This window comes from Clupea harengus, chromosome 20 (assembly GCF_900700415.2).
Source record: "Clupea harengus chromosome 20, Ch_v2.0.2, whole genome shotgun sequence".
Taxonomy (NCBI): domain Eukaryota; kingdom Metazoa; phylum Chordata; class Actinopteri; order Clupeiformes; family Clupeidae; genus Clupea; species Clupea harengus.
The window spans coordinates 8350659-8371787 of NC_045171.1; the positions used below are offsets into that span (position 1 = coordinate 8350659).

General features: G+C 42.7%; 1 protein-coding gene across 2 annotated transcripts; it reads left to right on the plus strand.

The window, feature by feature from the left end:
- Positions 1 to 873: 873 nt before the first annotated feature.
- Positions 874 to 16553, plus strand: znf711 (zinc finger protein 711). Of its 2 annotated transcripts, XM_031586767.2 has the most exons (10): positions 874 to 884; positions 1268 to 3315; positions 5018 to 5096; positions 8704 to 8801; positions 9734 to 10276; positions 11160 to 11318; positions 11653 to 11790; positions 11979 to 12116; positions 13043 to 13186; positions 13948 to 16553. In XM_031586767.2, exons 4-10 carry the CDS (start codon positions 8723 to 8725, stop codon positions 15138 to 15140), a joined length of 2394 nt encoding a protein of 797 aa, XP_031442627.1. In that variant the 5' UTR covers positions 874 to 884; positions 1268 to 3315; positions 5018 to 5096; positions 8704 to 8722; the 3' UTR covers positions 15141 to 16553. The 2 variants fall into 2 exon arrangements, with proteins under 2 accessions (XP_031442627.1, XP_031442628.1); XM_031586768.2 differs by lacking the exons at positions 874 to 884; positions 1268 to 3315 and adding an exon at positions 3324 to 4398.
- Positions 16554 to 21129: the final 4576 nt, after the last annotated feature.

Here is a 21129-nt window from a genome sequence, read left to right on the forward strand (position 1 = left end):
TGGTCATTTGTATGAATTACATCACAATTTCTTTTTCTAGTCTAGCTTAAGGTAACAAAAGAAAAATATCAGCATTAATATAATGAAAGGGGTATAAATCAAATTGTAATTGCTATTTAAGCACAAAATGACACTAAATTCTGTATGCAAACTGATCTATGTAGCATCTTTAAATACATAGAACGGAAGTTATTGATTTTAAAATGAGTTTGAAATTAGATGTCTGTCTGAAGAGTAAGTGCTGCTTGCTTCTCTACTTTTTATCTGACCACCCCCTTCTCTCCCCTCCTCCCTGCACTTTTTATTCCAAAGAATGCAGCTTATTATGGAGAAGATGTTGTTCATTTTTTGTTCGAAGTGAAATGTCATTCTATCATAAGAGATCCTCACTGTTCACGTCTTTCCTTACCCTCACTGCTCCACCTGACCCCTCCCTTTCCACCTCCCCCACACAGGTGTGCCCTCCACGCGGATGAGAAGCACTGGCCACTCCCCGCTCTCCCTGCGCGCTCCAGTGAAGGCCCTGGGCCCCATGGGCTCTGCTGGGCAGGCAAGGCAGCCCGCACGCGGGGCCTCTGGGGCCCCGGCTGGCCCTTCCGCTGGGGTGCGGAGAGTCCAGTCCCCAGGCCCCGCTAACGGAGGAGCCTACCCAGCCGGCCGGACCAGCCTGGGGGGCAAGCAGGTGCCAGGGAGAGGGCTGGCAGGAGCCACACTAGCCTCCAGAGGGCGGCTTTCACAGACACCCAGGAGGTAAAGGCACATGACACAAGGGTGGGCAATATGAAGGGAACCTGGAGACTGTATAAACACCCAGGAGGTAAAGACACAGGACACAAGGGTGGGCAATATGAAGGGAACCTGGAGACTGTATAAACACCCAGGAGGTAAAGACACAGGACACAAGGGTGGGCAATATGAAGGGAACCTGGAGAATACATTTCTTGGGAATGTCTTACAAATGACCATACAGTTACAGTATAATCCAACTTTTACATGTAATTATTATGACATTATAAGTAAAGGCCTGTATTATAACTAAAATCCTTGAATTACCCGTAGTCCCTTTTAAGTTGGATGCATATAAAGAAAAAAACATTTAAAACAGTTTCATTTTTTGTGTGTTGTTATGCTGCCCAAGCTACAGCCCATGTGCATATTGTTCTTCGCCCAGAGAGCGTTATTGTGACGTTGGTGCGGTGCGGTGCTGTGCTGTGACATCCCTCTCTCCCAGGCCCATGTTGCTGATGTTGGTCTCCTGTCATTGCAGGTCTTTTGGGATGACTAAAATCGCAGACGACACGTGGAAAGACGGCTGCTACTGAAGCCTTCTATACACACACTGGCATCTGCCTCACTGCTCCCTCAGAACAACCTGCACCAGCCTACTGCCTCTCTGCCCCTTCCCCACACGCACACACACACACACACACACACACACACAGAGCGGCTTTCACAGACACACACACTGCACTTGCAACATGACACTTCAGGAACTGGACACGCACGTGGCATGTCTGTTTGCACTCCTACACTCGTAACACTAAGAGGGGAAGGAAGGCGTGAGAGAGAGAGGGAGAGGGAGAGAGAGGCTCAGAGACCTCACTGGAATCAGTCTAAAGACTAACAGAAGTTGTAACTTCTTTTTGTTCTTTTCCCACTTTATTTTTTCTGCAATCAACCTAGTCTATTTTTAATGAGAGCTGAAGAGACCTGCTGGAATAAGAGCTGTGATGTACTGTATTTTGTCCTGTAAAGTTAGAAACTTGAGAGAGAGATGTGTGTTTGTTTACTATTTGGACTTCTAGTTCTCCCAACATTTCCGCATCAGTGTCATTGCACACTGCTAAATCTACCATACTCCAAGTAACTTTCAACTGGATGTTGCATGTTTATTTTTAATCCATGGATGACAATATTTATGTACAGTATGATAAGTTCTTTGGAAGAAAACTCCAAACTATGAGACAGCTTGTGTTTTGTTCAAGTAGTGATTGATTCCTTGCATTCTGCCAAGACTAATGATGATAATAATAATATCTGATTTTTATGAATTTTTTTTTTGGGCACATCAACGCAATATTTGTGAGGAGTTTACTACCCTTTTAAAAAAGAACTGACCTGGGCGAAAAAAAAAAAAAATGTTTTATGTTGTCAGTGTCATCATTGTGCCAAGATGAATTGTTGCAGCAAATATTCTTGTTATTTTGTTTATTTTTATTTCCAATCGAACATCTTGTATGTTACATTTTGTGTGTACCACTGTCCTGCGTTCTTTCTCCCGGCGAGTAAGTCTTAAGTTTGGACACTTGGTTATGGATACCTCACTCATCCAATGACAAAACTGTATGCAAAAAAGCCAGGTGCTTATGACCGAACTGGGTATGCAACCTTTTACATAGTGCCTCAGAAGATCTGTAGCTGTAACTGAATACAAAAATAAACCTACCCAGAAAGTTACTACTTTCCTAATGTTTATTATTGACAGTCCTGTGAACTCACATTTGTTTTATTCTCTTGGCATTTAAACTCTACTCTACTGTCAACACCTGTATATCCATTCTAGCGCTGTTCAGAAACATGGCTTGTATGGATTTTTAGATGGGTGAAATATTGTAAGGTAGCACTTAATTGCTAATGTTTGAACTAAGTGATGGAAAAAGTTTATAACTATAAGTTATAACTCAGCAGTTGCAGAATATACTTTTGATGTCATATTTTTGGTCAGTGTCAATGTTCTCCCTGATAAAGGTTAGAATGTATGTGCTGAAATTATATTTCAGGTACGTTAAGGGATTGAAGGTTTGCTTAAATGAAACAGCATGGGTAGATTCCAATTGTACAACGTTGGTTAAGCTGATGACTACTTTGACATACGGATGCATTTCGTTTGTAATTTGTCATTTCTCTCCTGGTCCATGTGTTGGCTTTGGTGGTATTCAGTCACTTATATGCCTGTGTAACATGGTGATGGGGAAATTCCGTTAAACATCCATCACCCTCTTACACCTAGTTACATATTTAACATATGCACCAGCTTGCAATGCTATCATATGGCAGCAGAAACCGCTCCAGCTTTCAAGCGAGTGACGTAAATAGACAGGATAGCAGTGAGCGAGGCCGCGCGTATTGTCTGCCCCCCTCCCTCCTCTGTTGTCAACGAACAGCCTGATTGGCCGAGGCCTGGAAAAGTGTTCGAGGATTCAGAATGTACAGGCCGCAGTAGCCATACCGAAGAAAAATACAGGAAAACTACGGCAGATTAAAATACAAGAAACCAAGATATTTACTGGCGCATTACAAGGAGTGTAAGAACAGGTAAAATATTTTTCACCAGTGCACTCTGCGCTCTGAATTTTGGGCGCGGGCCCGCTTGGCCTGTTAGGGCCTTGGCAAGCCTTGTCGGAAACACAACAAAGCAGAAGACGGGCCGAGGCAATGTTAGCCTCTGCATGCTCTTTTTCTTTAGCTAGCTAGTTAGCTAGCTTGCCCGTCGAAGTATTAGAAAATGCACAGTCCACGCGTTGTTGTCTTCCGATTGAACGTGCTGTGTATTACACGGTGCAATAATATGTCAATATCCAGGCATTCAATTTTAATATGCAATGCAGAGAACATATTTAAACGCAAAAAGCTGTCGCTAGCGCTAGTTAGCAACATAGCAATAACTAAAATGGCGGAAGACAAGATGTCGGCTGCTGTCGCAGGATGTCTGCATTGAGCTGCTTGGAACGAGTTCGCGAAATGCATGTGAGCGTAGAGCATAGCACCACGTAGAGCACATCACCCTGTAGCTGTAATTATTATTAATATTATTATTATTATTATCATCATTACAGCGTTATTCCCCAATGTGTTTTAGTAGCCTACGAGCTAAGCGATTATTTACATTACGTCTAAGGTTTTTCCTTCTAGGGGAGACTGCTTGCACGCTAACCTGTCAGCAACCAAATAGACGGCCACCATGCTCTAAGGCTGCTGTGCAGCAAAGAGCTCTGGGTATATAAGATGGCATGGCCGGTGCAGGGAAGACCAGCGTGAATGCATGAAGCAACACTTAGCTATAACCTCTTTAATCAGTGCCAGCATTGCTTTCTACTGTGCCAGTGATTGTAGTATACCGCCCGGCCAAACCTAACTTTCAACTACTCAGACTAGCACACTGACTTCACGCTGGCTGTGTTTTTCCAGGGGATATTTGAAGTGACGCTAGGGACCAATTACGTCATTTGGGAAGTTTCCCTACGTACCGTGAGAAAATCTGACTTATCAAAACTACATCAGACATTGACCAAAAGGACACAGAAGCACTTAAACGACAACATATTTATTGGTTGTTCACCCATAATCATTCGTACATAAAATCAAGCAACAGAGAAAAGCAAGGTCCAACTTTTTTGAGTAAGTAGAAAGTAGAATAATTTAAGAGCAGGAACAACTTTGTAGCATCAATATATCAGCTGCAACTGATTGATGATGTCCAACTGATTTGTACAAGCTAAACTTTTATTTAGGAGTGAGACAGTAACTTCATGTCTTGAATTCAAACAGTGAGTCTAATACATGAGGATAAAGTAATTACCGAAAAATAATATGATTTTAATTAGATTGTCTGCCACTTATTTTCTATAGGAGTATGTATAGAGATATTAGAAATAACACACTAGTCTGATAGCTCAGTTTGACTTGTGTGTATATTTCTAACCTGGTGCTGCTAGAGGATATCTGAGGGCAGTTTTTGCTAGAATTGTAGTCTGAAAACTCAATGGAGATGAGCTTGGTGAGTGAAGGAGTCGAAGATCTTGTTCCTTTATTGTTTAACAATGCACATTCATGATAACCCAAACATCCAAATGAATTGATGTGGTGTCCAGAGCACAGTGAGATATGGTGTCTGGAAATGTAAGGCCAGGTGTTGAGGTTCTGCAGTATAAGGGAGTGCAAAAGTAGCGAAAGTGGACTGCTTTGTTGAGCCTTCAACGTGTGTTGTTTTCATTTTTGTTTCTCTTTCTCTTTCTAGTTAACTGCTTTCTGATGAAAGAGCTGAACAGGACCTTTACATTGCACTTACCCAGCCAACACGGGAATCAGATGTGAAGGTATGCATTTAACCAGTAACGTGCGGTGAAGTAAATGGCTGGGGAGGCAAAGCAGAGAGCAACCTTTCATTGGACACTGTTGTAGCTGGTATAGAGAGCAGCAGCTGGAGTAACTTTGGTGCCCCAGGAACTGCCTGCATCAGATCATTCTGGGCCAAAAAAGAGCTGTCCGGGTTTTTTGCATTTATGTGCACTAATTAGTTCCCCACCATTTGTGAATTATACAATCCGGTAAGATCAGCCAGTCAAAGTACCTAGCACATTTTGAAAGGTTAGCTGCAGTTTTGGCGTTGTCGAAATGTTGTGACATTACATTACATTTAGTGCAATTCGACCGAACCAGGATACGTTTCCCCAACAAAATGATAAAAACACTATCTTGTTGAACACTGATATTGTCCAGAATGTTCTAAGACATTATTTTCCTCTCTTTGCTGATTACTTTGGGCTTTGGGATTTTCACTCATACTCCAGAACACAACACGCTGATCAGATACATTGTCTACACTAGTTTAGAATTTGAGGTCCATTTCATGGGTGCTGCTCTTAGTAAACATCTCTCCACAACATCGTCCAGTAGGTGGTTGCGCTTGGTGGACTTACTGAAAAATGTGAATTAAAAAAGTCCCTCAATATTTAAAAAAAGGTTTTACATTCTGTGTACTGTGAGTCTATGAGTATGCTTTTTTCAATGTAACAGTAGTACTGGTTGTAATAGTAAAAACATATATCTTAATTTCACAAATGTAAATAGTTCTACCATAAAAATACATTTGCGGATCTATTTCTAAATGTGAAACCGGTTTTGCACATTTGTGGATTGCTTTCTGTCAGTTTGTGGGCCATGTGACATTTGTGATTCCCTCTTATTTATTTGCGGATTTGTACTGCAGCTGATCTGTAGAAAGAATCCACAAATATAGGCTGCAGTTACTAGCTACACCGGCAGTTGACGACATACTGGAAGAAGGCTAAAACGAGAGTCTAGCATTACTAAGCATCTGAGTTTGTACAAAAGGACACAACAAGGAGGTGAAAGACAAAATGGAGCCTCTTTATTTAACCCAACTGTCATGATTCAGGAGCGGTTTCACCATCGTTATCTCCAGGTGAGTGTGCTGTGCTTGCCTACTTACTGGAATGTTACAAGTTGGCTAACATTGCGTTAGCTGTTGTAGTTCTGTACAAGCTAGCTCATGTTAGATCATTTAGTTCAGGTACAGAGACATTTTGTATGTGAGGTGTCAATAGCAGCCATAGGTAGCAACAACTGTAAACTTGCATGGCCAGTGTTAATGTTAGGTAAGCAAAACCAACATCTGGAGGACTCGGAGGGGGTCACTAGTCAGAAGGAAGCACTAGCTACTCTGTTAGCAGCGCTGTGTTAGGCTAGGACTAAGCATAAGGCTTGTATATTATATAGGAAAGGTATGTATGGATTTCACAATAATTGGTAATTAACACTAGAATTACAGGAATTCTTGGAATTAGCCCATATGTAGTGCTGTCAAGAGATCAGTAAACACATTTGTATTATGAATGTACTATTACTTCTGCTATTACATTACTTCCAAACTATTACTGCTACTGCTACAGCTAATACTTCAACTACTTACACTCATTCAACAACTGTTGCTAAACCATTAGGGGCCCAGCAGAATGTAAAGATCAGCTGGTAAGACCATGATTTTGCAAGACATGGCTCATTTGACTGCAGTGGGTAGTGCCCAAGTTTGAAATCTAAATAATATTTACATTTCAGTTTTTAATGCTGGTTGAGCTTTACTGTATTCATGCCTTCTAATCTCTGCAACTTCGTGAATGAGGGTCCTTCCTTTAATCAGAGAATTAAATAAAGGATGATGATGATGATGGTGATGATTCTGTAGCTGTTTGATTGCTCAAATGTAAAGCTACAATGATATTGGTTGCATCAAATATGGGTGTGCCAACATCTCATTCCATGGTAACGTAATGTAAAAAGTGAGCGTCCTTTTAAGTACACTTTGATGTACCTTCAGTTTTAGAACATTTGTCCATGTGACTGACCACTATATTTTATTATGCATTATAGTGTAACCTGAGCTCACTGCCCTTATACTCAAATTTGCAGGACGCCCATCGAGGACATTGACTGGGAGGACAGAGGCCATCCACACTGGCTTGATTTTGGAGTTGTTGCCAGAAACGGACGCCCCTGAGCGACCAACAAATGGATAAGACCAGAGAGACCAGAATAGTTTTTCGGAATTAGTAAAAATACAATACACTTTATTTCACTTAAAATGTAAAGAACAGCTATAAGTGCATTGAAATCACATTATTACTTTTTTAAATTAAGTTTAAATATGAAAAAAGGGTATTAACTTTGCATTTTAATGTACTGTCTTAAAGTGTACTGTAATCAAGTTGTATTTTAAATACTCACAGTAAGTGTATAAATAAGGAGTACTTTTATAGTTGTACTTTAATGTATTCATTAAAAAGTGTATACAAAGTATACAAGTGCAATATCTTCAAGCACACTTTAATCATCTTACATATAATAATTGTATTAGTACACTGGAATGCAGTATTCTGATGTGGGCTCTATGGAAAGCATGTGAAAATGTACTTCATGCGCTTTTACAAAGCTTTCATTACATATTCTTATCAGACAATACAAGTGTGTGTAATAAAAACATCTGTTTTACTAGAAGAATGTAAGTAAATTGTAAGTATAATGTAAATAAATACAGTGGTAGTGCACTTTGATTTTTTTCTAGTACACTATTAAGTTATGGAGTTCGAATAGTTTCAAAATTAACATATAAATGTCACACGATTCACAAATGTAAATGCTGTTACATGTATTTACAGACTAACACACGTGCATTTACAAACTGCTCACCATTTGTGAACATCCCATTTTTTTGTGGATTTTGGACACTTTCCTGACGCGGCTTGATTCACAAATGCATTTTTTTTTTCAAAAGGACATAAATAAATGTAACAGTGTTTAGATTTGTGAATTGAGTGACATTTATTTATGTATGTGTCGTGTGAAATTTATTTGTGAATCACAAAAAACATTTGTGAATTGCATGACATTTAGTTGTGAATTTTGGTGATCCACATATTGACAAGAAGTGATTCACTAAGGTGCCAAACCTGTTTCACATGTACAAATAGCTCCGCATTTGTGTGGGTATGATTTTACAAAATATGAAAAAACATATTTAAATATAAAACATTTGTGGATTGTGGTACACATTGGTTTTCTGTGGGTTACAAATAAGTTCAATAAAAACTTACATAAATATGCAACATCACAAAAAACTGCTGAAATTACTGATTTTGCATTGAATTCCAAATCGAGGAATCACAAAAACCTGGAGGGACTTTACATTACTAAGACTATGGAAGGGAAGGACATGTTATGAAGGGGTCTACAAAGGTGACAAACCAATTTTCATAACAGCTATCTTCATTGGAGTATGACAGGTGAAGCTCTGTCTCCCCTGACCGCACATCCCTGCATTCAACCAATCTTTGGTTTAGCACTCAAACCACATGATCTGAAGAAAGATGTCATAATATCGCGTGTCTTCCATGTGCTGTCCTACAGCTCCGCGGAACCAGAGCCAATGGACAAGGGTGGAGGCCTTCTGGAGCTTCACTCCCAGGATCTTAAGATGCCCCACGCTATGATCATGCAGGACTTCGGTAAGGAGGAGATTTAGTGAATATTATGTCCCAGAATTTCACAAAGGACACCACCAGTGTCTGGTTTCGTGGCGCCACTCTTGTTAATGATTGGAACTTAGTCAGTGGCTGGTGGGCTTAACCCACTTCAAAACGAAAACTGTTGTAGATGATGTAGATGTAGCTTGTGGAAGTGGTACTGTGTGTGATTGTCATGGTGTGGCACAAAGTTTTATATCATTTTTGACACTTCAGTGGTACAAACTGCTCTTTGGGGATTGCTGATACTTCAGAAGCCCACTTTCTCGTAGTATTAGGAGGGATTTAACATTGTCAACATGACATAGTCAACATAATATTTGGGCTTGCAAATACCTTACCCTGAAAAACACACATGGATAGAGAGCACTACAAATAAAGAGCTACTTCAGTAGAGTGGAAGATATTTTTTGTTGTGGGGTACAACAACGTAGCTAAGTGGCCTTGTGTGGCTTAAAGTCTTTGAAGCGTGTGGTGAATGAAGGCCTTTTCATTTCTCTGAAGAGTGCATCCCCTATACTTTTATTCCCCATAATTTGGCCTAGAACTCTTTCTGGTGCCGTCTGCTTAGAATAGAATAGTAAGGAATTTATGACTTTTGCCGTGTCTATTGCTGAGATTGAACTGTATGCACAAACAAGCTTACAACGAACTTGGATCAACTCTTCTCTGCATCTGCTTTTCTCTCCTCTCCTCTCCTCTCCCCCATCTTCTCTCCTTTCCTCTCTTCTCACGATCTCTCCTCTCCTCTCCTTTCCTCTCTTCTCCTGGTTCTCTCATCTCCTCTCCTCTCCTCTCTTCTCCTGGTTCTCTCATCTCCACCTGCCTTCATCTCCTCTCCTTTCCTCTCTTCTCATCTTCTCTCATCTCCTCTCCTTTCCTCTCCTCTCCTCTTCTCTCCATTTCACCCCCAGTTGCAGGCATGGGGGGCATGGCCCACATCGACGGCGACCACATTGTGGTATCGGTGCCGGAGGCGGTGCTGGTGTCGGATGTGGTGACCGACGAGGGCATCCTGCTGGAGGAGGCTCTGGAGGCCGAGGTGGTGGAGGCCGACGAGCTGGAGGAGTCCGCCGGAATCATCATGGCGCACGAGCCCATGCTAGGGGTGGAGGTAGCCATCGAGGATGCCCTGGAGGAGGAGGAAGAGGAGGATGAGGAGGAGGAGGAGGCAGCTCTGGAGGAAGGAGAGGATGAAGATCACCACCACCATGTGCTGACGGCGTCCGACCTGATCGAGGAGGAGGAAGGGGTGGTGGGTGTGGACGAGGAGGTCGGCGTGTTCGTGGGCGGCCCCCTGGAGCACGAACTGGTGTCGGAGGAGGTGATGGTTGCCGAGGACGACGATGCAGCAGTGATCCAGGCGCATGATGGCTTGCCCGCGTCCACGGTCACCATCAACACGGAGGCGGACGAGGACGGAAAAACCACGTCAGAGGACTACCTCATGATCTCCTGTAAGTGCTCACACACACACACACACACACACACACACACACACACACACACACACACACACACACACACACACACAGAGTGCCCCTATAGGGAATAAAACTGTGTTGGACTGCAATTTAATTTCTACTGCAGTAGAATTATTATTGCCATTAATAGCCTGTTTATTGGAAATTCGTTTTTCCAGAATATGATTGATGCATCTTTCGAGTTACAGGTATAGGTATTGACAAAGTACAGACAAGTTCAGGATAACCTGGATATTCAGAGAAAATAATCTTACCATTATCCAGTTCAGGAATATAATTGAATATCTAAAAGTACTTTACAGTTACAGAAAATATTACCCTGAACTAAAAATAATTAGATTTCACATTGCATTATGATTATGCTGTCAAATCTAGGAACCAGCCCTGAGGTGATTTCTCATCAGACTCAGTCAGACTGAGTGGGTGGTACCAGCCTATGGTGCTGTGTTGTACCATAAGATCTCCAAGAATGGACTAAGAATGTACTTCACATCAACCTGCCCCTGGGACTGCGGATGGAAAATAGCCAGGCAGCCATATCTGACACATAACTCTCTAGTGTGGTGTTCATTAATGTGTTACATTACAAAAAATATAAATGAAATATTCATTGTGCTGCAACTGATATGGGTCTAAGTTCACAGCGCCACTGTTGGACTGTATAATGGTTGAATTTAAGTGGCTGTTTTTTTTTCTGCGTGACTTTGAGGGACCTTATCTGCATAACACATCCTCTGTGTGACCTTTGAGTGACCTTATCTGCATAACACATCCTCTGCGTGACCTTTGAGTGACCTTATCTGAATAACACCCTGACCCTGAATAACACATCATCTGGTGCTGTTGGGCTGCTTAGTGGATGATGTTGGCGAGAAGCTGGACATCGGCGACACTCCCCTGAAGATCAGCACCGCGGTAACCCAGGACGACGCCAGCTCCAAAGAGGACGGCTACGGCTCCGATGTCATCAAGGTGTACATCTTCAAGGCCGAGGGTGACGACGACGTGGAGATAGGTAAGTGCAGAAACATTCTCTCATTTCGGTTAGCACCATCTTTGTTTTCTCGAATCGTTATAATAATAATGGGAAGATAAATCACCGTAGTGCCAGGAGACTCTGCCACCCCCAACCCCTTCCCTTACCCTAACATGGGTTTATATCCTATTCCTACCCTAACCCTAATCCGGGTTCGTTACTCCACCCAATCCAGCCACCCCTTACCATGGATAGTCTGTGGCATATTGATTTAGATAATTGGTTTAGATAATTAAGTAGTGCATCGTTCAGACACTGAGAAATGCATGTGAAATATTTTTGTGTGTGTGTGTATGAATATGTGCGTGCGTAGGTGGCACAGAGGTGGTGACGGAGAGTGACTTCCAAAACGGCCATGCGGTGCTGGTGCCGGCCACGGGCGGGCGGTTGCCACGGGAGAAGATGGTGTACATGACGGTGAAGGACAGTGGCCAGGGAGATGAGGAAATGAGTAAGTGTCTCCACTGTCGTTTTGCTCACGCGTAAGCTTTTATTTTGTGTTGTATTCAGAGGTGTGTGAAAATCGTGTTGTACTACAAGGAAGCGGTATACTGTACCGAACGGTTCACACATACGGTTACACCCCTAGTACCCCTTGTATTCCTTCAACACATGATCCAACACTGTCCGCCCCCACAGACTGTGCGGAGATGGCTGACCAGGTGTACATGGAGGTGACCGTTGGGGAGGAGGAGGCTTCTGCCATCCAGGAGGCGCAGCTGGACGACTCCCACACCAACAAAACCTTGGTGCCTGTGGCCTGGGCTGCTGCTTATGGTGAGAGAGCAGTCTTTTCACCTGGCTTGTGTCCTGCTTCTATATTTGTTGGTGCAGGGATTAGGAATCATCTTCTTCAAGGAAAACATGTCTGAAGTAAATTAGAGATTTATTAACACTGATTAAATGCCCATGCCTTTAGTGAGTGGAAAGGAATGATGGTGAAAGTCTGTATGACCTGAAATGTCCTAAACATCAATATTCTTTATTTTATTTCACAATGAACTTCTATTAGTACACATTGTCCAAGATTTGCCTGGGTATAAGGTTAGGGTTAGGATTAGTACTGTGGGACCAGTAGATATCTGACATAAATACATTGGATTATGTATGATGGAAATTGATATTGCCATTCATTTATAGACTTACATTGCATTGCAAGCATGTTCTCCTGTGTGTGTGTGTGTGTGTGTGTGCCATGTGCATTGATACACCTTTGTTTAAAGCCCCTAGCAGACATTCCCCCCCCCCTGCCCCAGGTGGACGAATACACATCTATTGTCCACCATTTTGGCTTTGTGTGCGTGTTCCGGAACCTTCCGTAAGAAGGTCACCTCCCCTTCCCAATCTTGACCTGTAAGAAACATCCCCAATGTTGACCCTTGACCCCACTGTAAACTCCCATTATTGACTTGTATATATACTGTAACACTGTGAGGCTCTTTAGTCTTTTGCCTGCCTCTACTCGATGTGGAATTGACTCCCTGCAGGAGCACCTTGAAATACACCTCCAGAAACCTTTGATTCGCCTCGTGGTCCTTTGTCTAGAAGAGTGTCGGCCTAAGAAACCCCGTCACATGGCCGTGTCGGCCTAAGAAACCCTGTCATGTATTACTTAAGAACACTCTTATATGGAGTCCTTATATATAGTGGGTCCCAAACTGTAGCTGACTGTGGCCCAGACTGAGTGTCCTCTCTTGCCTCAGGTAATAACCTGGAGGGCCGTCTGGAGGGGAAGCCGGGGGCGGTCACACCGTACCTGCAGATCAACGACAGCATCAGCACCAGTCGAGCGCTCAAACAGAAGATCAAGAAGAAGAAGAAGGGAGAGGCGCGACAGTGCCAGACCGGTGGGCATCAGCTGCACATTTCAGTGACCTCATGACTGTGTGATGTAGTTTCTGTGGTAAAAGGAAATTTTGAGCCAAAATACTTATGTTGGTTACAGTTTTTTATAGCCCTAGGTACCTAACACGTGAAACGGAATAATAACTGCTGTCAAAATGAACACGTTCATTTTTACAAATTCATTTGACATTTGAAAAATGAACGCAGGTGCCTGGGTTTTGTTATTATTTCTGTTGGTGCATATGTAACAGTTAAAATTCAACGTATATCTAAAACAGAGTTTAGTTGAATTCACAAACTTACTAGTTTATTGAGCACTTCAACTTACAACTAACTAAATGAGCTTCACACTTTGTTCTAACTACCGACCGGCTGACCTAGTTGCTCACTCCCTCCAGAGTATCTCATTCCCCAAACGTTCGTCTCCCTTGTGCATTAATACAAAAAAAGCGATTAATCAGGATTAATCACCGCAAATCGTGCGATTAATTATTTGTTGTTTTTCAATTGACAGCACTATGAATAATTCATCATTACTTAATTAACTGCTTCATACTTTATGTTCAGTTTATATTGTTTTATTGATTATGTAATGTTTATGGTTAGGTTTGTGGTTAGGGTTATGATGTGTATAAATGTATGACAACTTAAATAAGAAATATATGGTCTTGTAACATAGATGAAAATATGTATACTAAACATACTAACCATTTTATATATCTCCTCCCCACCCCCTCTTTCAACCTTGCCTCGGGCCACCCAGCGGTGATCATTGGTCCGGACGGCCAGCCCCTGACGGTCTACCCCTGTAACGTCTGCGGCAAGAAGTTCCGCTCGCGAGCCTTTCTCAAGCGGCACATGAAGAACCACCCGGACCACATGCTGAAGAAGAAGTTCCAGTGCACCGACTGCGACTTCACCACCAACAAGAAGGCCAACTTCCACAACCACCTGGAGGGCCACAAGCTCAGCTCCAGCGTCAAGAGCGAGCGGGAACGGGCTCCCGAGTACAGCGAGTACACGCGCCGCTACCACGAGGCCAGCCCACTGGGCTCCAACACGCTCATCCTGCGCGACAAGGACGAGCCCAAGATGCACCAGTGCAAGTACTGCGACTACGAGACGGCCGAGCAAGGCCTGCTCAACCGCCACCTGCTGGCTGTGCACAGCCGCAACTTTGCCCACGTGTGCGTGGAGTGCGCCAAGGGCTTCCGGCACCCGTCCGAGCTGAAGAAGCACATGCGCACGCACACGGGCGAGAAGCCCTTCCAATGCGCGCACTGCCCGTTCCGCTGCGCCGACCAGTCCAATCTGAAGACGCACGTGAAGAGCAAGCACGGCTCGGACCTGCCGTACAAGTGCAGCCACTGCCCGCAGGCGTTCGCCGACGACAAGGAGCTGCAGAGGCACTCGGAGGCACTGCAGGGCCACAAGACTCACCAGTGTCCGCACTGCGAGCACAAGAGCACCAACTCCAGCGACCTGAAGCGCCACGTGATCTCGGTGCACACCAAGGACTTCCCGCACAAGTGCGAAGTGTGCGAGAAGGGCTTTCACCGGCCCAGCGAGCTCAAGAAGCACTCGGAGACGCACAAGGGCAACAGGGTGCACCAGTGCCGGCACTGCGACTTCAAGACGTCCGACCCGTTCACGCTGAGCCGCCACATCTTGTCGGTGCACACCAAGGAGCTGCCGTTCAAGTGCAAGCGATGCAAGCGCGGCTTCCGGCAGCAGTCCGAGCTCAAGAAGCACATGAAGACGCACAGCGGGCGCAAAGTCTACCAGTGCCAGTACTGCGAGTACAACACCACGGACGCTTCGGGCTTCAAGCGCCACGTCATATCCATCCACACCAAGGACTACCCGCATCGCTGCGACTACTGTACCAAGGGCTTCCGCCGGCCCTCGGAAAAGAACCAACACATATTGCGACACCACAAAGAAACGTTGATGTAGACGCGCACACACACACACACACACACTCTCACAAACACAAATGCATACACACACACACACATCTCTTCACCCTGGTGCCACAGGTGAGCCGTTTTGCACACCGGGATTGGGGAAAGGAGCATTTAGACATCTAATGCCAATAACACTCTAATCAGCAGTCCTTGTTTTGTTAGTATTGTTTTATTTAATTTGTGCAGTTTGTCTCCCCCCCCTTCAGAGGAATAGGTCTTAAAAGAATTTACAGCTATGGATATGACTAAATGAGCATGAGTCGCAGAGGCAAGATAGGAGAACGATCGGAGTCGTTTTTATCACTGCAGAAACTACAAAACACCGATTGACATTCAGGGTCTCAAATGTCTCTATTTTTATATCCACTTTGCTGAAATGCTGCAGGCGGATACTCCATAATCTGGAAGTGGAGCTTAGAGTACTTCTGTTGTCAGCCTCTCACTTCCTGAGGAGCGGGCCCTCGGTCAGCAGCTTCAGTCGTCAGTGTGGTGTGTAGTACTGCGGCCCCAGGCTTCGGGCGCGATGTATTTTTTTACCATTTAGTATGTAAAAACTTTTACCTTTCATCTTTTTTTTTAAAAGCCAATCAACTTAATCATGTCAAATATAAACGTGGGCAGGCTGTGGTTTGTGACGTTTCCCACTCGCACATGCACGTGTCTGTGTGTGTGTGTGTGCCTGGAAACGTTTGCATCCACTCCTGTAATGGTCGCGAGCACCTGTCTCTGGTATTTCTTCACTCTAATGTACTTGTGGCTAAAAACCCGGAGCAGAGCAGTGTAGTTTTGTGGTTTTTATTTTGGGGCATCCACACTTCAGCAGGCCTTCACTCCTTATTGTGTCATGAAAAAGAGAACGATTTTTAAATTCTGTAACATGGTGGTGTTTTAACTTGACCTAGTGTGTCACATAATTTCATTTGACACCCATGAGGTAGTCATGGATACCTCCTGGCCTGCCACTATGAAATTAAATGTGTATGTGTGTGTGTATGCGCGTCTGTGTGTGTGTGTGTGTGAGTGAGAAAGAGAGAGGAAAGTGTGTGTGTATGCACTCATAAGTTAATGCCCACATTAGTGGATGGACTTGCACGCATTGCCAACCGTTACGGAACTCTCAGTCAGGCCTTACATGTGCTTTTTTTTTTACATGCACTGAATACAGTAAACAAATCAATCAGTTTCTTTTTTTTTTTCTTTTTTTTTAAACAAGTGTCTGATGTACTATGTAAAGTAACATTTTTGCTCCAAAAAGATTGTGTATATCTTAGTAAACAACAAATAAGAGCACTTTAATTTCTCTTTATATTTTTTTATTGGTGTGTATGCGGGGGAAAGAGTGTGTAGGCCAGGCAAGGCATACTAAATTAGGATTATTTAAAATAAAAATAAAAAAAAACAACACTCTTGTAATTGCTGTCATTGTCTCTCGATGGGTCGCAGGAAACGTGATGGTTAACTTGCTACCTAGAATGCTTTACTGCATGCAATTTCACAATTGGCTTCACCGAGCATTGTTAACTTTATGAGTGAAACTTGTCACCTTTTTACCTAAATGTGTCCTCCAGATTTGGGGTTCTCTTTATGTTTACTCCAGACTGTTATCCTGCTCACTTCACCTTCACAGATAAGTCTGGGCCAACCACAAGGCAGTTTTTATCTCTGTGTGTGTGATTACGCTGATTACGATTACGCCTTTGAACAGAAACGCTTTTGAAAGAGTCACAAATTGCTGTGGAGGTCAAAGGCGTCCTGCATACTGTATTTCACACACAAAAAACGCACAGGTGAGTTTTGCCCTTTGACAGTCAGTGAGGGTTTAAAAGAAAAAGGAAAAAAACTGCCTTCCAGGTATTGCCTCTCACCCTATCTAATCGTGTCGTTCCCAGGCATGCAGTACTACGGAAATGTTTTAGGCATTCTTCTGCAGTAGTGTGTCAATGGCAAATATATTTAGATTTTCGATATTTTTTTATTATTATTTATGGTTTGCTGTACTTTGTATGTTGTAAATTGTTAAAATACTATTCTTATCATTTTCAATGCATCCTCACTTTACAGCATTGCCTTCAGTCGAGCCTAAAACATTTGCACTGTATCTATTCTGACTAAAGGGGCCTCAGTGATCTGGCCCAGGGAGGAGAGGTCAACGCAGACACTTTGCTTTAAGAGATAGACTCTGCAGCTCACTTCCTGTCTGGTATGGACTCTGCAGCTCACTTCCTGTCTGGTATAGACCCTGCAGCTCACTTCCTGTCTGGTATAGACCCTGCAGCTCACTTCCTGTCTGGTATAGACCCTGCAGCTCACTTCCTGTCTGGTATAGACCCTGCAGCTCACTTCCTGTCTGGTATAGACCCTCCAGCTCACTTTCTGTCTGGTAATCCTGGTTGTTGATTTGGCCTCAGGCCTGTCGGGGGTCCTGAGCGGTCTCTTGTGTAATGGCTCTGTGATCCTTGCAATCAACACACATGACCAGTACTCTCCCAGAAGGCCAGATGTCATGTCCTTTTCACAATGCAATAATTATGGTAGTAGAGGAGAAGAGGGCTCAGTCCAGGTCTGTGCCTCGAAATGCATCATGTAACAACCACAATATATTATACAATATATATTTTATAATATAACATCATCATCAATCATTGTTTATTCAGGGAAATTGACTAAATATTGAATATATAACATATATATTAGTGGTAGTGTTGAGCATATTACAATCTCTGGTTGTGTACCTGATCTGATTGAGGAAGAAATTTCATCCTCTGCATCTGTGATTGTGACAATAGTTTGTGTGCCATTAGCTGACTGTTAAAACTAGAAAACTAAACTTATTTTGTAAACTTTAGTACTTCCAAGGGTTAGGCGCACGCCCTGGTGATCTGAACTCTGAATAATCTTTAATCTTGTAAAGGGATTCTTTATACGCTAACAGTTCCTCCATTATTCGGCAGGCTATTGTTCTCTTCATTATGCAGAGGGTAATTGCCTTGCCTGGAGTCATTCAGACTTCCTCACACAGGCAATTTTCGTAAAGAGCTTTAGTGCTCGGTGCACTTATGGGGTCACTGAGCTTTGTTCAGACTCCTGCATTGATGTACAAACTTGAGGAAGCAGTGGCTAGAAATCTAAATCGATGAGGCTCCACCAATGTGGAATGGCCTTTGCTGGCTCACTGTCAGTATTGGACACAATAAGCCGTTGTGTTCTTAAAGAAACCTTAATTTTCTCCTTTGCTGTCCTCTCACCATAGGCCTTGAGTTGTGTGAAATACTCAGATACTGAAATACAGATTCAAAGCTTTCTACACCAGGGAATTCCTCAGGTGGGACTATATGGGAGCGTGCCTATGTTCCCACAGCCCTATGTTCCCACAGCCCTACATTCCCACAGCCCTATGTTCCCACATTTCTAAGAGCTTTTTCAAAATGAGGTGTTATGTTCCCACATTTCTAATATTCATTACAAAATTAGGGCCTATGTTCCTACAGTTCATCTAACCCTAACCCTAACCTAACCTATAACCCTAAATAATAACCCTAACCCGCAGGCGGGTCCGCAATGTTTTTCAAAATGGCGATTTTTGTACTTTTTGCAACATGAACATGCAAATCGACTGTATAATTGTGGAGGAATTGATCATTTACTTTAGGCATGCATTTGTAGGTGTTTTTGTCCCGAAAACGGCTGGGGCTTAACAGAAAATGTGGGACCATAGGGTTTAATTTTCAGAAACATCTAGAAATGTGGGAACATAGGGCTGTGGGAGCATAGGGCTGACCCCGACTATATTCTAGTATTTCCCTGCAAGCTATACTTGTGATGCAGATCAGGTAGAACGATTTAGAATTTTGGGATGACAGGAAGAGGATCGCACAGGATTCTCTGTTCTGTAGGATGTAAAGTTGGGACTGTTTAGAGCTCCACTCACATTTACAAATGGGCAGTGACTTTTTTCATTTTCATTTTCAAAAAGAAGAAGGAAACCCCACTTTGCTTGTAGGGAAAGACTTCTGTTTTTTTCTCTGATGCAATTCCGTTTTGGAAAGCCTGCACTGATAACTGCCATTTCTTGTGGACTGAAGACATAGAGATGTTGTTCACGTGCACTTAGATTCTCTTTAGAATTCAATTTTTTTGAAGGGTTGTAAACAAATGCACGTGTGATGTGTGTGTTATTATGTGAACATGGGTTAATGTGGGATTTGTTATTGTGTGTGATTGAAACACCACCTGTCTCAGTGAAGTGGCTTTTAGTCTGAACCGGAAATGGCATAACTTCAGTACTTTATTGCTTTTAAACATGACGTTGCACACAGGACTACAGTGAAGACAAAGTCATAGACACTGACTCAAATTAAAATATAAACAATGTAAATACACAAACAATGGATTACATTGTGAAAGATCCACATTGATGAACACAGACAAATCCACAGTTTTGTTTATGTCAAAAAAAGGGGGAAAAATTGGACTAAGGAAATAAACATAATGTATATATTTTATAAAAATAAACATGTCCCATGCTTTTATAGATATGGTTATATATTCTTTAAAATATATTTTTTCACTGTTTATCTCTATGATACATTACTACTATAAATAAGATACAGACATGTGATATCTGATTTACAAAACTGTGAAGAATTTGGACAAATCTTCACACTGTTTGGGCTGAATATTTTAAAAGTGTTTTTCATCTTCACAAATATCCCAGTTTATCTTACAACTATTTACAAGTTAAATTGGAATACACTCATAGAGTAGAGAAATTCCTCAGCAATATAACTCCGTAGCAGAGGAGACTCGTCTCCCTCTCACCTTTTATGTGTGTGTATGTGAGTGTGCGTATTCAGCCTCCAGAGAGAAGAGACTTTCCAGGACCAGTGGGCACCATATTCTCTAGTTTGTACACATCCAAAATGATTGGTTGAAACAGAGACGACATGCAAGATGACAGTAAAATGGGGGGGGGGGGATAAACATGGAATGATGGGTTTTGGTGATCTTTCTCCAGAAGTGAACAGACAGATGATCAGGAACCCAATTTAGACCAGCGAGCAACTGGTCTTGGTTTAAAATTTTTGATCACGAGTCAAAGAAAGTTTTCAGACAGAAAACAAGTGCTGGGTTTATTAAAATACATAGAAAACTACCTTTCGTGTGTTTCTTCAATACAACCTGAAATGCATGATTGAACAGTATAGAAATGCGTGACTGAACAGTATAGAAATGCGTGATTGAACAGTATAGAAATGGGTAAAACAAAGGTCCTGTAGTTTTGTTTCTTTCTGGGGTTGGATGCTTTCATGGAGCAGCACTCCTAGTGTAAATGCTATATATAATGGGACCTATGCTCAGTTGAGGGACATAAAAATGAAAGTGGAGTTATTATCACAATGCTTTACACATCAAGGTGAGAAGGTATCAAATGGAATCTGATTTTTTATTTTATTTGGCAGGCTTTGGAATTCACAAAGCTTACTCTTACACGCCACATCCTATTCACTTCTTTAAAAAGCGGTCCAGTACTACACTATGTGAGACTCAAAAAACACCGTTGATATATCATTACTTTTAAACATCTTTTATGAGAAAGTGAAAACAATAACGTGATTCAGTGAAAAAGAGTGAGTTTCACATCTGTGATCCAAGTTACTGGATGTTCGCTGTGTCTGGATGAGTTGGGTTTTGGCTACATTTCCCCGCTCAGAGCAGTTTATTCTGACCGTGGTGTGTGCGGTTTATGGCCTTGGTGTGTCAGGAAACAGCGTCAGACGTGGCGATTTTGCTCAGACCCCCACTCTTGCAGTGAATGATTCTGCATCTGAAGCAGAGTGCTCCACTTTTGTGGTGTCACAACAGTAAGCAGTGATTTCAAAAGTAACAATCACACAAACACGTCATCACAGAACCAGTGTTTGGCACTACCTAATTCACATAATGCGCTACCTTACAGTCTCTGCAGTGATTCAGTTTAG

Excerpts from the sequence above, each read along its gene's own strand:
- znf711 (XM_031586767.2), top strand. The coding sequence starts at position 8,723 with ATGGACAAGGGTGGAGGCCTTCTGGAGCTTCACTCCCAGGATCTTAAG. Across the intron at positions 8,802-9,733 it reads TATGATCATGCAGGACTTCG|TTGCAGGCATGGGGGGCATG; the intron begins GTAAGGAGGAGA and ends TTTCACCCCCAG. Across the intron at positions 11,791-11,978 it reads CCAGGGAGATGAGGAAATGA|ACTGTGCGGAGATGGCTGAC; the intron begins GTAAGTGTCTCC and ends CCGCCCCCACAG.